General features: G+C 32.9%; 1 protein-coding gene across 3 annotated transcripts; it reads left to right on the plus strand.

Moving 5' to 3' along the window:
* Positions 1 to 7,349: 7,349 nt before the first annotated feature.
* Positions 7,350 to 10,541, plus strand: LOC109337313. Of its 3 annotated transcripts, none has more exons than XM_019574261.1 (6): positions 7,350 to 7,747; positions 8,804 to 8,930; positions 9,183 to 9,322; positions 9,431 to 9,493; positions 9,595 to 9,663; positions 10,106 to 10,541. In XM_019574261.1, the coding sequence occupies exons 1-6, from the start codon at positions 7,541 to 7,543 to the stop codon at positions 10,175 to 10,177; spliced, it is 678 nt and encodes a 225-aa protein (XP_019429806.1). In that variant the 5' UTR covers positions 7,350 to 7,540; the 3' UTR covers positions 10,178 to 10,541. The 3 variants fall into 3 exon arrangements, with proteins under 3 accessions (XP_019429806.1, XP_019429807.1, XP_019429808.1); XM_019574262.1 differs by having other exon boundaries at positions 9,434 to 9,493; XM_019574263.1 differs by having other exon boundaries at positions 8,804 to 8,918.
* Positions 10,542 to 15,439: the final 4,898 nt, after the last annotated feature.

The following is a 15,439-nucleotide window of genomic DNA, read 5'->3' on the forward strand; positions in this document are numbered from 1 at the left end:
ATAAGTAGTCTTCAGCACAGAGGGGCAGACTTATCCTTACCGGAAGACTTGCCCAACCTCTACCTCTCCGGCTGGGCGCCCTCCACCAAAGCCGCCTCAGAAGAGCTGGCGGACTCAACAGTGAGGTCAATAGATTGACCAAAGGTAGATTCAGGGAGCACGACCATCATGGGAGTTGACCGATCTACTGTGGCCCCCTCTGAACCACTTTTCTGACCAATTTCCCTTCGAGGAGTGGAATGGGGGACCCTCAACCCGGGTAGGTAAACTCGGCCTAGGACGTTTGCTGCTTTCCACATCCATCCTCGTAGAAGTTGTCCGTTTTAGAAGCCTATTCCGATCTACCTGATCCCCCATGGCTGCTGTTGAAGGAAATAAACCAAGAAGGTCAGATAAATGTCATACACTAAAGTCAGAAACATAGGTAATCGAATGCATACTGATTGCTTCTTCAAAAATTTGATCGCCTTGAACCAGCTTGTAACAATGGATTGATCGCCCCTCCTCAAACCAAGCTAGCATCTCATCATCCGTTCTCTTCTCTTGATCATCCAACTGATCATACGAGAAACAAAACAAGTCGGAAGACCTTTGATGAATCCCCTCATTCCAAGAGAAAGGGAAAAGTGGGACGCTTCTAGGGCCATATGTCCAAGTATGACGCATCCCCCGAGCCTCGACGCGAAAGAAGTCGTCTTTCCAATTCTTCACAGAACCCTCAAAAGGAAGGAATAAAGCCCACCCATTCTAGGATTGAAGGGATGTCCACTTGTGGCGACCAGCTCAAGCCTCATCTTTGTTGGAACTGTGAGTCACCTAGAACATCCAGAAAAACAACCGGGGTGTACAAGGTCGTTCCATGACCCCACAAAAAAGTTTAAACGCTCGGATAAATCCCCAAGAGTTGGGATGCAGCTGAGAGGGGGCTACCTAGAGATGTTGCAACATCTCCGCGTACCACCCTTCGAAGGGGATTTTCACCCCTATTCTTAGTCTCGAAGTTAATATCTTGGCAAACTCGCTCCTGAGCAGTAGGAGGGTACCACTGGATATCGTTAGTCAGGCGTACCAGCCCATCCACGGTCGTGCGTTCGTCCGTTGGAAAATAAAAAAGGATCCCCCTAACCTCCTGATCAACCCACCAATAGCGATCATCACTACCCGCCATGTCCTCCAGTATGACAAATTGCTCGACCCAGTCATCAAAAATTCGCCCCATGATAGACATGTCATCAGAAGAAGTGTCAGAATCCAAGCTAGATATACCATCCAAGACCGGACGCCACTTCTATGAGAAAGTCGCTCGGTCAATCAAGACAACCCTATTACGGGCCTCCTTCTTTATCTGGTCCTGCAAGAAAGTCGGCATGGACAACTGGTCAGGTCGCCTCAGAAGAGGATGACTACTGCCCAGGGCGGCAATATTCTAGGCTCGTTGGCGGCGACAGCGGGTTACGCTAATAAAAATGGTTGGAGGTCTAGGTAGGATCTTCACCTCATCAGGGCTTGAATCCCCGCCTAATATTACCATGACTGGCTAAAATTATTATTAAAAAGAGAGGAGGAAAATGAGTTATTGAGTTAATGGAAATAGAAGACTCTGAAAGAAGAACGATGATCGGGCTCAAGCGATATGCGTGCTCGGAAGGAGACAATTTTTCAAAAAAGACAAAGTGAAGAAGAATGAAGGAAAGAACCCTTATTTATAGGGAAAGACCCAAGCCCAGATCTCCCCAAGGGCCCAACCCAAAACGCGCATCCACCCGTTCAAAATCACTCGAGGACAATCTAACAGTGACACAGAAATCCAGACGACAGAACTGAAACGAACAGACACATTGATCAATCATTCTAGGCTCAGACGAAATGCCAAGCATCCCCCACGTGTCTAACAAAAACCCTTAGCCATCAATTCCTACCCCTATACCTACCTAATAGACCTACCCCTATTCTGTTGGGCCAAATCAAAATGGTCCAAGTCTACCAGCTCGGTCATCACTAACCAACCTAATAGACTTGGGGCAACCAGCTTGAGCATACCTGATTTGTCCTCTTTCTACTCCGAGTATCATGTGTAGCATTTTGTATATCCTCGTTACTCGCCTTAGATGGGTCCACTCGTGGCAGATGCCATAAATGCTCCTAACGCAGCATTAATGTCTCTAACATGCTATCTAATGCACATCTGACACGCTATTTAATGCACCTATGGCATGCTATTTAATGCACATTTGGCATATCATTTAATGTGTCGCTGACTCGCTATCAATGTCAAACAACAAACCGCTTGTCATGCCATCTGCACATTCTACATGCCCCCGACAATTCGACAAGAACAGATCCGCAAGATAAGCAATGACAATTAGAGTACATCCCTTGTATCTGTTAAATGATGGTCAATGACCAAATGTCATCTCAGCATTTCCTAAACTCTATAAATAAAAGAGACCACACAAGGAGTATAATCAATTTCTCATTCCCTCATTTATTACTACACTTATTGCTCAAACTTCTCTCTTATTTACTCTCTTTATCTCTCTAGAATACTCAACTGATTTGATCGTCGGAGAGCCTTTTCATATACCTCCCCTGGCGGGTCCAGATGATATTCCGTCCAGATCCATGATCCTTCACTTTCTACCGAGTACTCACCACCTACCACTCTATATCAATTATTGGCCATTCTCTCATAGTACAAAAGAACACTATCAAAACAATAATTATATTTTGATACCATTTTAAAGTTTGATATGAGTCATGCATGAATCTTCTTCATGAACAAAAATGTTGATAAATGAATGAAGGAGAAAGAAAGCTTAAAGAAATAAGAAAGAAAAGAAAATGAAAATCAAAGCTTTCAATCAATAGAAGTACATTTCTTATTATTGAATTGATTACAAAGATTAGAGAATACCCCTTTATATACAACAACTACCAAAACATAAAACAGAAACGGTTAACCAGATAATCGATTAATTGTGTTGTTTAAAATATTATCGCACACTTACCTTTTCAAACTTAATCAACTAACTAGTTAATCAATTAAATACACTTTTAATTGATTAACTCACATACAAAGTCACAAAAACTTTAATACATATAATCAATTAACCATAATGCTAATTGATTATCACATACATGATCTCATGTATTCTAACAATTAATAATTTGATATAGTAATTAGGATGCCAAAAAAGAGATATTTGACTAATACTCCTAGTAAAGATTTTCTCTATACACAATACATTACTCATGATATTTCTTCAGGAAAAGCTAACGTTCACATATTGAAGTATTGAACCAACCACTTCCTTTCATTTGGCTAATTAACTTACTTCATTATATTTTTTCCATTTAAAATATAATTTTAAGAGTATGGTTGGGTCCACATATCCTACTAATTAAGTAAAATTTGAAATAAAAAGGCAAATACATCAAAAGTTTCACTCTTTAATAGTTAAAGGACTATTAGAGGATCCAACATTTATCTCAATCTAATACATCAACTAATATGTTAAAGAACAATAAATATATAGTAAAAATGAAAAACAAAACAAGCCACAACTATATTCGTAACAATTTTTTGTATTCTTATCATATTTGATACTTTGATAATATCAAAGTGAATCATGAGTAATTGTTGGACAATGATTAAAAACCCAAAATTATAAAGTGTAAATCTTTTCTATATATCCACAAGGGATAAAATGTAAATGTTTCTTCATTGCAAAACAAATGAGTAATATAAGTTGTTGTTGTTCTTGCATTACTAATTTTTTTAACCATCTAGTTAAAATATGTTGAGTTTATTTAAGTGTAAAGTCTCACATTGAATATAATGGGAGGAGTGAAAAAGTTTATAAATGAAAAATGGTCATAAAATTAATGTCTTAATGTTTTGGCTCAAGATGTGGTGTTTCACTTGTGTCCCTCCACTCTTCATATACTCGGTAGCGATGGAACTCCTAAGTAGTTGGAGATTCCCCCGTCTCAGTCTGGTCTAACAAGTAGTATTAGAGTCGATGGTTCGACTCAAACATGGTGAACTTAAGGATGAGCGAACTGAAAAGTGTGTAGTACTCATACTTAAAGTGAAAAATTTTATATAGATTTTTTTTTATTTGAAGCATTAGCTCAGCTATATTATAAATATTTTTTCTTGTTTGGACAAAATTACATATGTATGTAAAGAATATATCTGATTAAAAGCATATTACATATAAACAAAAGTATCCAATGATTATGACATGTATACCAAGTTGAGAGAATCAATTGAATTGGAAAGTCCTCTTCTAAAGCAAATTTGTAATTAAAATAAGTGAAACAAGTTGTTTTTAATTTAATAAATTTTTAATTCAAAATCCCTACAGTAAATTTTTATTAGTGGGACAAAATGTATTTTGCTGGTTTTTATGTCTCTTCATAGAAACTAATCAACGATTATAAGTTATGAGACACTCATAATCTTAATACATATAAAATGGATAAAATTATTGTAACTCATTCAATAATTTGAAGATAGATATATTCTTATTCACAAACAAACTTATTTTGGAATGAATACTATTTCCCTCTTCAACTATTTTTTTCCCTCTCTTTTTCATACATAAAATGCAAGTTATATCACACTTTTAGAAAGACCACATGCAAAGATTACCATCTATCTAAGTACAACAAGGATAGAAAATGATTTTCCCATTAAATTTTGTTAATTAAAGACTCTAATATATTATAATTCCTACAACGTAACATTGCGGAAAGTTATTCAGATACGAATATTAACATTTACATGTATCTATTCAATGTATTCAAGAATAATTTGATGTTCTTGAATAACTGCTAAATTTAATGTTATCAAAATAAGAATAATTTGAAAAGGTGAATAAAAATGGTCAGCAAACACTTGTATTCAATTAAATTTCATCAACTACTTGGTTTCTCAATTCAAAAGTATTAAAAAACAATTATTCCCACTTAATATTACCTGTATCTTTATTAGTATTATTTATACTAACATGTCGACATACATTTTATTTATGTTAACTTACCTTCGTATATATTTTATTTTGAAGAATTATACCTTTTTTGAATTTAGTGTACACATAGAAGTAAATAGGAAGTTATAAAATATGAAGTTATTGTAGTATATTGAATAGAGAGAATAGAAGATTACCTGGAACATGGAGTGGAATTAACACACAAATTTGCTTTCAAATATTATTGGATAATATGTTTTTTAAAGAAAATAAAAATATAAAGGGCAAAAAAGGAAAGAAGAAATTACTCAACAATAACAATTAGATGATGTTTTGATTTTATAAATAGTGTAGATATAAATAGATGAAGTATAGTTATGGATAAATAGTATAGATAATAGTGTAAAACTAATTATAATTGAATGGCAAATTTTGTAGTTAATTAATTAATAAAATAAAAAACAAATATGAATTGGAACGTAAAGAAGGAAAAGTAAATATCATTTTGGTCAACAACATATTTTTCATGATGATTGCTAAAAAAAATTATGAAACTCAGAATAATTTTAAAAATATAAAATGTGTGTTAAATTAGTCTAATTTAATATATTTATAAATAATTTTATAGATATTTAGTCATTTTTTGGTATAAATAAGAGTATTACCTTATATAATGGGTAAGGAACTACTCCATTTTAAAATGTATGAATGTCATTCTCAATACATGTCACTCACAAGTAGGGGAGGCAATACAGGCCAGCCCGGCCCGACCTGACCCACCTTTGGCCTGTCAGAATATGGGCTGGCTCGGCCCGACCCTTATTGTTAAAATGGCTCAAAATGTCAACCCGACCCATATTTGGCAGGGCTGGCAGGCCGGCTGGACCGTTTTTTTTTCTTTTCAAAACACACATTAAAGCTTTTAGACAAAAATAAATAATTCAAACAATTCATAAATGTCTTTTAAAACAAAAAATCACAAACAAAAGACACAATCTCATAATAACATATTCCATTAGTACAAAACTTGTAAATTCTAAACAATAAACTATCATAGTCTTAAACTTTTAGACTCCTAGTTCACAATAGAGCTTATAATTCCTAAGTTTTAAAAAGTGTATAAGAATCAAAACTATTATATTATAAATCAATCACAATAAAGTATATATATTACTCAATTTAATTTGAATTCGACTACATTAAAAATATAAATTGAAACTCAGTCGAATTCAATTAATTTTCCAAAAGGAATCAAAATCAGTAGTTCTGTTTGAGTTTCCAAATTTTCATTTTAATTAATTAAATGTTTAAATTTGATTCAAACACCCCTAATTGTCAATGAAACTCCACTTTTATCTTATAAAAAGTACAATAATTGGTTAAGAATGAAGATAATAGATAACTACATAATGAGATATTAAATGTTCATTTTATAAAGAGAAAGAAGAATTATATGCTTAAACATCCAAACATAAGTTAAAATTGTAAAAGTTTAATCTTAAATGCAATGAGCAACATGATAGACAAATGAACTTTAATCTTAATGTTGGCCGGCCGGGCCAGCCCGGCCCGACCCTCCATGGTCCGTCTAAAAAACGGGCTTCCAAAACGGGTTGAATACGGGCTTTTGGGCTAAAACCCTCAGCCCGGCCCGCTAAAAACACTTATTCGAACGGGCTGGCCCGTCAGGCCAAGCCCATTTTGCCATCCCTACTCAATGTTTTATGCTACTAGACTAACACATTCGTAGTTGACACTTTTTTTGGTACTATCAAGGGTATTCACTTACCTTTTTGGGTAAGGAACTAATACATTTCGGGATTCATGACTGTCACTCCCACGAATTGAACTCTCAACCTTGAAGATCCACTTAAACCTTATACCACTAGATCAACATTTTCTTGTTTTAGTGAACACTTTAATCCTTATCATACATTATTTTAATCTTAATTTAGATTCTTATCAAATTCACATGCACTAAAATTTATAACGATACATATAAGACAATCAGTAATGGATATTACAATTTATTACAATTGATAATAAGAATACAAATAATACATTGATTTAGTATAAAATCTTATTAGATTATGAAAATAGCCAAAAGATGAATGACAATATGGATGTTTCATTTGATACCGCAAAGTCAACAAGTCAACACCGTAACTCATAAAACTCAACTCACTACTGTGGTGGCATTGCATTGGAATTGCATCATATCTTCTCTCTCTTCTGTAGCATGATTGCAGCCCCTAACTTCCCCTCCATGACGTGTCACTCTCTGATTCGTCTATTCCATCTCATAGGGATCCATACCCATACACCTCACCAATTAACCATATCCATCACTCTCACCCTTCTCTCTCTCTCACTCACTCACACCAGAACTTCCCCTCTCATCACTTTTCTTTATTCTCTCTCTTTCTGCAAACTCCTCTTCTCTTTCTCTCTCTCTCTCTTTTATTTTTCTTTCTGCTCCCCAAACTCTCACTTATTTCCAAATGATCCTTTAATTCCACTCCATTTTTCTAAAATATTTATACTTTGGTGTTGGCGAGTTGAAAATGCTTGAAACAATGGAAAGTTCAGTGAACGGTGGATTTTCACAGTCACAGTTTAATAGCTGTGGTGATAGTAGCGAAGAAGAACTCTCTGTGTTGCCACGTCATACTAAAGTGGTTGTTACCGGAAACAACCGCACCAAATCGGTTCTCGTTGGTCTTCAAGGAGTGGTTAAGAAAGCCGTTGGTCTCGGTGGATGGCATTGGCTGGTAATTTTATTCAACTTTTTGGACATTTTTATTTCACTACTAAATTACTTCATCTTATTCAATTCTAATTCTTTGTTCGAAATGTCGTTTTCTTAAATTGTTTTTTTTTTGCATTTTTATCGTAAATTTTTAATCTCAGTGTTTGAGCTTCTTCTTTTTTGTAAGAATTGAGTTAAAACTTAAAACAATGTTGTTTTTCTTGTTATTCTTATTATTTTCGTTATTTTATTTATTCTATTTTGTTACTTCAATGATTCAATGGTTTTAATTTGATGATCAAATTAATGTGTGTTAGGTTTTGGATTAATAATGCATGACTTTTTGTTTATCTATTTATTATAATTTTCCGAATTTTGGGTTCTTCATTTTCATTTTGAATGTACTTTATATCATTTATATTGATTTGAGTAACAATTTTTAAAATTCATTTGTGGTAATTCATTGTGTATCTTGGTTTATCCATGGATCTGGTGTTTTAGGAGGGTTACTATAACGATCACTTGTTTTTTGGGTCATTTGTTTGGTTTTATTGATCCAATGAGGTCAATTTGCTTATATTTAAGTTGTTTTTTAATTTTTTTATGGATAGATTTTGGTTGTTAGTAATGCATAAATGGATAATTATTATTGAGTTTGTTGAATGAGATTTTTAATTGGAAGTGAGTGGTTTAGTATTTTTGGCATTCTTTCCTATTGTAATGATCTTTGCTTTGGTATATGGTTTTTTCTCAGATTGAAGGTGATGTTAAATTTTTCTCCTATTTTGTGCAAAATTACTAAATAATATCTAGCTGTGATCTTTGTTTGTATGATAATTGAGTTATTATATGAATTAAGAAGTCCTGTATATCTTTCTTTGATTGGAGAAGATGCTATTCTCTTATGGACATTTGAATCCCTAATATGAAGTATATTTTTATGAAGAGTGTCATCTACAATTGTGCTTGTTATCCATCATACCCTTCATTTTAATTGTGATTTTGTCTAAAAATGCACTTCTTGTAGGCTTGCAGCATAGATGGTATTTTACATTTTGCTTTGTATGAAAATTTGCAGGTTCTTACAAATGGTATTGAAGTGAAACTGCAGAGGAATGCTCTTAGCGTGATTGAACCACCCAATGGGAATGAGGGAGATGATGACCTTGAATTTGAAAATGTGCCTTGGAATGGATCAGATATGGGTGAGTCTGAATTTACTAAGTTGCTGTTTCTTCTCTATTATCAAAATTGTTTTTTCAATAACTTTTACATGAACTTGTGGATTCATAAATATTTTACAACTCTTAATTCTCTTGATAGCTAACCAATACTAGAGTTGTGATTTACAACTCCTAACTCATAATTGTACTTAATTCTATCAGCTCTATTTTGTTGCTTCTTTTATATATTGGCCATCCACTAATTCTGATTTTATTTGTACTTTGAATTCTCAGCATGGGATGACACTCAAAAGTCCCACAAATCGAGGCCCAGAATGCATAGATCATTGGCATCATCTCAAAGGACTTTGAGCAGATCCTTCTCTGCTGATTCACAATCAAAGGGGTCCATAACTATGCCTCATGGGTGGATGGTATACCAACTTTCTTAATTTCCCCCCTTTTTAATGATTAATTTCGCGACTAATTACACAAAATATAATTTGCTCGTTGATATTTCAACTTTTCAACATTTTATGTAGAAGGTTGACTTAAGCAAATTGGAGATGGCTGCATTGTGGAGATATTGGCGACACTTCAATCTGGTAAATAAATTCCTAGACTTGTCCGTTTGGTTGCAAGTCTCCGGGGAGGGATGCTTACGGTTGCGTGTGTATTTTTCTTGCCATCTAAAATGGATTTGCAGGTGGATGCTGTCCCAAACCCATCAAAAGAGCAGTTAGTAGATGTTGTTCAGAGGCATTTCATGTCTCAGGTACTTATAAATTAATGATTACATCTTTGTTTCTGTTTTTATACTCTGTGGTTCCGAATTCTGATCTCTCTCAGAGTAAACACATTTTTCATATTCTGCATATTCTCATGATGGAATGCTTCATAGTTCCTGGTAATATGGCTATGTAGCAAGCATGCCACTAAAATCTACCTAAGGATGAGGCGTTGTCTTGAAATATGAATACATGCTTACTTTTTTCTTTGATAGGCAAATGCTAGTTTGTTAGTAATTATAATGGCTGAGACTCGAACTTTCAACCTCCTTATCACTTAATTCCTTAAACCCTTCACCCTAACCACTCGGCCATTTTATGACTCCCGAATACATGCTTACTTAATATCTTGCAAATGTTTGGTGTTTTTTTTACAACTAAGTTTGCAAATATGATAATCTGAAAATTATGTTTCTATTTTTTGTGAAGCAAATGGACGAGTTGCAGGTGATTATGGGATTTGTCCAAGCTGCAAAGAGGCATAAGACTATGTGCAAATGATGCAGTTAAGCCAAATGAAGATATTAATTTACAAGTTAATATTGTCTATGCTAACAGAGATAATGGTGCTAATATGAATATCCACCCACTTCCCTAAGTAATATGTCATATAATTAACAGTTGTTTGTATCTTTTAAGTCCTCAGTTAGCATTAGGTTAATTATGAGGTTATAGAGGCTGTTAATCTTTGTGGCTGCCTAATTATGTAGATAAATGTCACCTTGCAACTTGATCTTCAGGGAAGCCTCTATGGCCTCCTTTTCTAAGCTTGATTTAATGTAATTCTGACCTGGGAAGTGGGTTTCTTGAAACTTGAATGTATATATATATCCTTTTTTCCTAAGTTTGATTATTCTCTTATGAATTCAATTCATTGTGCACTTCTTTTTATATAACCAAGAATATCCCTCTACCTGATGAGTGATCCCTCTGCTTTATGAGTGATGAACTAATCTCATTTAGAATGCATGATTGTCTTTATCAACAAGTTTCGTTCTCAGAAATCGAACTATTAATATTTTGGTCTACCTCATGATCTAATGCACCTTACCCATTGTGTATTTGGTTAGGTGCTACTCCAACAACTCTATGAGTGGAAAGATGATTAACAAACTTAAGGGAGGCCTATAAAATAGGACCATAAATAGTTAGTCTATTTTATTGTTTTGCCAAATCACTGCACTGTTTGAATAAATCATTGTCGGAAAGAACTACTTTACTTTCATTGGATGATATATTTAAAATAGTTTGTATGAGAAATTGTTTTTTTATTTCAATCCTTAACCTTAGGATACGTTCAAGTGCACACATTAGTTTTTTTAATGATATTTTTGTCAAAAGATACTTTGTCGGGAATAACGATTAACTTTGTTAATATTTTTGTCCTAATTGGACAAAGATAAAGCATTAGAAAGAAACAATAAATTTTTAGAAGTAGTAGCTGTAACCACTTTAATGTTTGACTAATTTAGCAGTAAAGTGAACATGTCCTATCAAAATCCAATAGTACAATAATTTCTTATTTTGAAATTGTTTTGCCAGCTGTGACCAACTACATGACGTTTATTTCAAGCAAATTCAAATTTGAACGTTCAAGTCATTGTAGCAATTTCAATTCCTAAATCCTTTCATTTGAAAATTAATTAGTACTCCTCTGATTTGAAATTCTGTTAGTAATCAAAATATGGTAAAACTTTATAAAGAAAATGAATAAATAGAAAACATCAAGTTAATGCTTTCCCTAAGGAAAATGATATATCCTCCTACTAATCCTCCTAATCACAAGAAGATGACATGTATCATAATAAGATACTTTAATTATTAATAATTGGATTACAAGTGACATGTGTCATTTTTTTGTGGGTATGAAGATTAGTATGAAGATTTAGTAGGAGCATATAACAATGCTCTTTCTCTAATGCTTTACATATTTCCATAATCTTTGTAATAAATACATTTAATTCTTCAAAAAAAGTAATAACTTATTTGCCACTTCAATATTACAATTCCAACTTAATTTGAAACATTAATCTTTTACAAAAAAAAAAATTGACCACCTTTAACACACGGGGAGCATATAACAATTAAATATATTGAAGAAATAATATTTTACATAGTAATAGAGTTATTTTAGTTTTTTAAAGCCATTTCAGAAAATGTAGATGGAGGAAGCATTTCAGTAGACATTTGTTGTTAGCAGTCTCAATATTAGAGATAATATATCAAATTCAATGGGTTACTTTATTTATGAGGTTATCTCACTAGTAGAATAATAGTCTTTTGAGTTTAACTATCATTATGTATTAAGTCCTAATAATTGATATTTCATTAAAAGTTTTATTACAGAAAGAACTTAATAAAGTGAAATCCATAGACATCTGAAGAAGACAACAATGTGGAATAACATAACAAAGTTAATATAATACTTAAATTCATAAGATTCTCCAACCAAAATTGGTTAGTCTAAGAATTCTCATATATTTAAATACTTACAACATTCTAAATAGGAAACTGTAAATAATGCACAAGGTAATTGAAAAGATTTCTTATTCATTGAATTTTTGTAAAAGACAGTAGAACACCCTTTTCGATAGATAAAATTAGCTTCAGTGTTATGTTTCTTTTTGGCAAATTTTAATTATATTGAACTATTCAATTAAGGACAGACGTTGGACTACAATGGTAGATTCCCTGTGATCCTACGTTCGTTCCTAGTCAATTAGACTAATGCACATGTTCCGGACGATATTTTTTTTATATTATTAGGAATATTTTTCCACTCTTTTGAGTAATGAATTAATCCATATTGAATGTATGATTGTTCTCTTCCAATAAATGTCACTTTTAAAAATTAAATTTTAATATTGTGATCATCCTGAAATCTAATAAAGCCTTACATCACTAGGTCAACTCTGTATTAGTACATAACCTTATTTTCAACTGTCTCAATTTCATGAAATTGTGATACTACCTAAAAAAAATTTGAATAATAATAAGACATACATGTCAATACTTATTAGATATTAAAACTTTGTTGGAATAAAACAAAATTAAGGACATGCAGATACATATTCTATATTGGACCTGGGACACCGTTTTTATTTTTTTTATAGATAAATTTAGTATATCTTTATAATAAAAGAAAATAAATTATGCATTATAGTTTAAGATTTTTTTAATACCCTCAACATATTATTTATAATTCATGTATTAATTATCACTAATATTACCAAACAAAATTATTTTATAAAATACAAACTTTTTATTTGGTGGTAATAGTGTAATGAAGGTGTTTGATTTTGGGGAGTGGATGAGTGTTAAGACGTAAGATAGAGAAAGATTTGCATGAAGATATATGTATGTGAAGATAATCAATTAAATCTTACTAATACATTAAAAATGTAATTTTAATTAAAATTTAATCATAAATAATAGCACTAATGATCATAAATGTATTTGTTTCTAAATACAATATATTATAGGTGTCTTCATATAAGTTTTTAAGATCAGTAGGATACAGCTTTTTCTATCCTATTGCACGTGTCTCACTAGTCATATCAATGTGAGTCCAAATCAAATGGTTTTAGGATCAAAACGGGTCCCATAATCAACGACATGCATTTACTTCAACTTCGAAGAGTACTCCTCCCCGATAATAGCATAACAAAATATAAATATCTGCTTCATTTAAAAATTCTGCTTCACTCATTATTATCATAATAGTATAAATGCTCACAATTTAAGTATTATATATATTGTTTTAGTAGATAGTTTCTTTTTTAAATAACAGAGTAAATTACAAAAATTAAGTACTATATAAATGACTTACATTGTGAATTTGTTAAACAGTGAATAAATTAAATTTAGATCCTATCTGAAACTTTGAAAAAGAATATGTACATTCAAACCAGTGTTGTTAGAATCGGACCGGATTGGACAGCTCGACTGGTTTGACCGTTGACCGGACTTGAAAACGGCTCTGGTTTGTCGTCTTAACCGAATGAGAGTTGGACCGCTTTAAAATCGGAAAAAATCCGGTCCGACCATGTTAAACCCGGTTAAACCGGATTAACCCGGGAAGTAAATCGGACGACTCACTTAAAAATAAAAAAAATGGTTGGTCCGCCAAAATATGTGATGACCCAAACCTTATTGCTAAAAAAGCTCAAAATGTCAGCAGAACCCGTATTTGGCAAGACTGGCAGACGGCAAGCTGACCCGTTTTTTTAAACATACATTTATAATAAACTCAAACACAATTTCAAAAATAAATAATCATCATGCCTCATAAATATTTTTTAAAACAAAAAATCACAAACCAACATCCACAATCTCACAATAACATCGTCTTAATTTAAAACTTGTAATTTCTAAACAACAAGCATAGTCGTCTTAAACTTTTAGACTCATGGTTCACAATAAAGTTTCTAACACCTAAGTTTTAAACATTAGATGCTCTATTGGAAGAAGATGCCTCTATTTTTCTATTACTACAACATCAACGTCTTTCAAATCTTCTTCTTCTTCATCATCTGCATTAACATTAGAACAAATAAGTTATAATTACATTCTTGATCATGTGTTGATGAAATTTTCATAGGTACATTTTTGTTGATGAAATTTAATGTATTTAAATAATAATTATATTTTTGATCCTTAGTTTCATAAAAAAATGAAAATCATTAGAACAAATAATTTGACTCTAGATTGTCATGAATGTAACACACCGAAAATCATTTCATATTTAATATATTTAATCTCTTAGAAAAATGGGTAAATTTTTCTTTCCTTTTTTCATGTAACCTATAACTTACAAATCATTTTCACTTTTACCTTATCCATTTTCAAGACGTCACATTTTCAAACCTTGCGAAAATAAAATTCTTAATATATTGAAGATAATTAAATGAACACAATTCTTTTCTGAATACTTCTCATTAATAAAATTATTGAATAAATACAAAATTGTTTACAGGGCGAAATCTAATCATCGCCACAAATTAAAAAAAAACACTGAAAATACAAAGAAAATAATGTCGGGACATTGACATTACAAAAAGTACCTCACACAGGTTCCTATCATAACAAAACAAAAGAGAAACCTCCTAAACCAGAAGTGCACTGGAAGAAATCTCAATGACCTCAACTGAATCTTCTATGCAGATAAGTTCTACACAATCGTCATTCTCTTCCTCCTCCTCCACTTCATCTGCTCCCAAATCCATCGAGGGGTTCGGGGTGTACCTCCTTGGCATGGTCCCGTCTGTCTCTCTTGGCGCCGATCCTGATGATGAGAATCCTGTTTGGGGTCAAGTCCTAACAACTTCTGGTACGCCTCGAGCTTCAACCGGTACAGAAAGTCCGGCGATTGCAGGTCTTCGGTCGGGCAAAGTGAATGATGCCTCCCGAACTGCATTGTACGATGGAAGATGCAGAATTGAGCCATTGCTCACCCAATCCAGCTCAAGGTCGTAAGGACCTTTGTAAGTGTGTCGATTACCCTCCACACTCCATGTCCCCTCCTGGGACATAGTGAAGCGATAAACTTGGATTAGTGCTGATAGGTCCATCTGAACATGCATACAAATACACCAGAAGAAAATACAGGGAGTAAAACATCTATGAAAAACTTGTCATCGACGTCGTGGAATTACACGGAATAATACACCAAGACAACACACGAGTACAAATATATAATGTGATCATACAAGCATATAATAACGATGAATGAAGTATAAAACTCGAGAATTTAGAATCAATATC

The sequence above is a fragment of the Lupinus angustifolius genome, unplaced genomic scaffold (assembly GCF_001865875.1).
Source record: "Lupinus angustifolius cultivar Tanjil unplaced genomic scaffold, LupAngTanjil_v1.0 Scaffold_5_87, whole genome shotgun sequence".
In the NCBI taxonomy this organism is placed as follows: domain Eukaryota; kingdom Viridiplantae; phylum Streptophyta; class Magnoliopsida; order Fabales; family Fabaceae; genus Lupinus; species Lupinus angustifolius.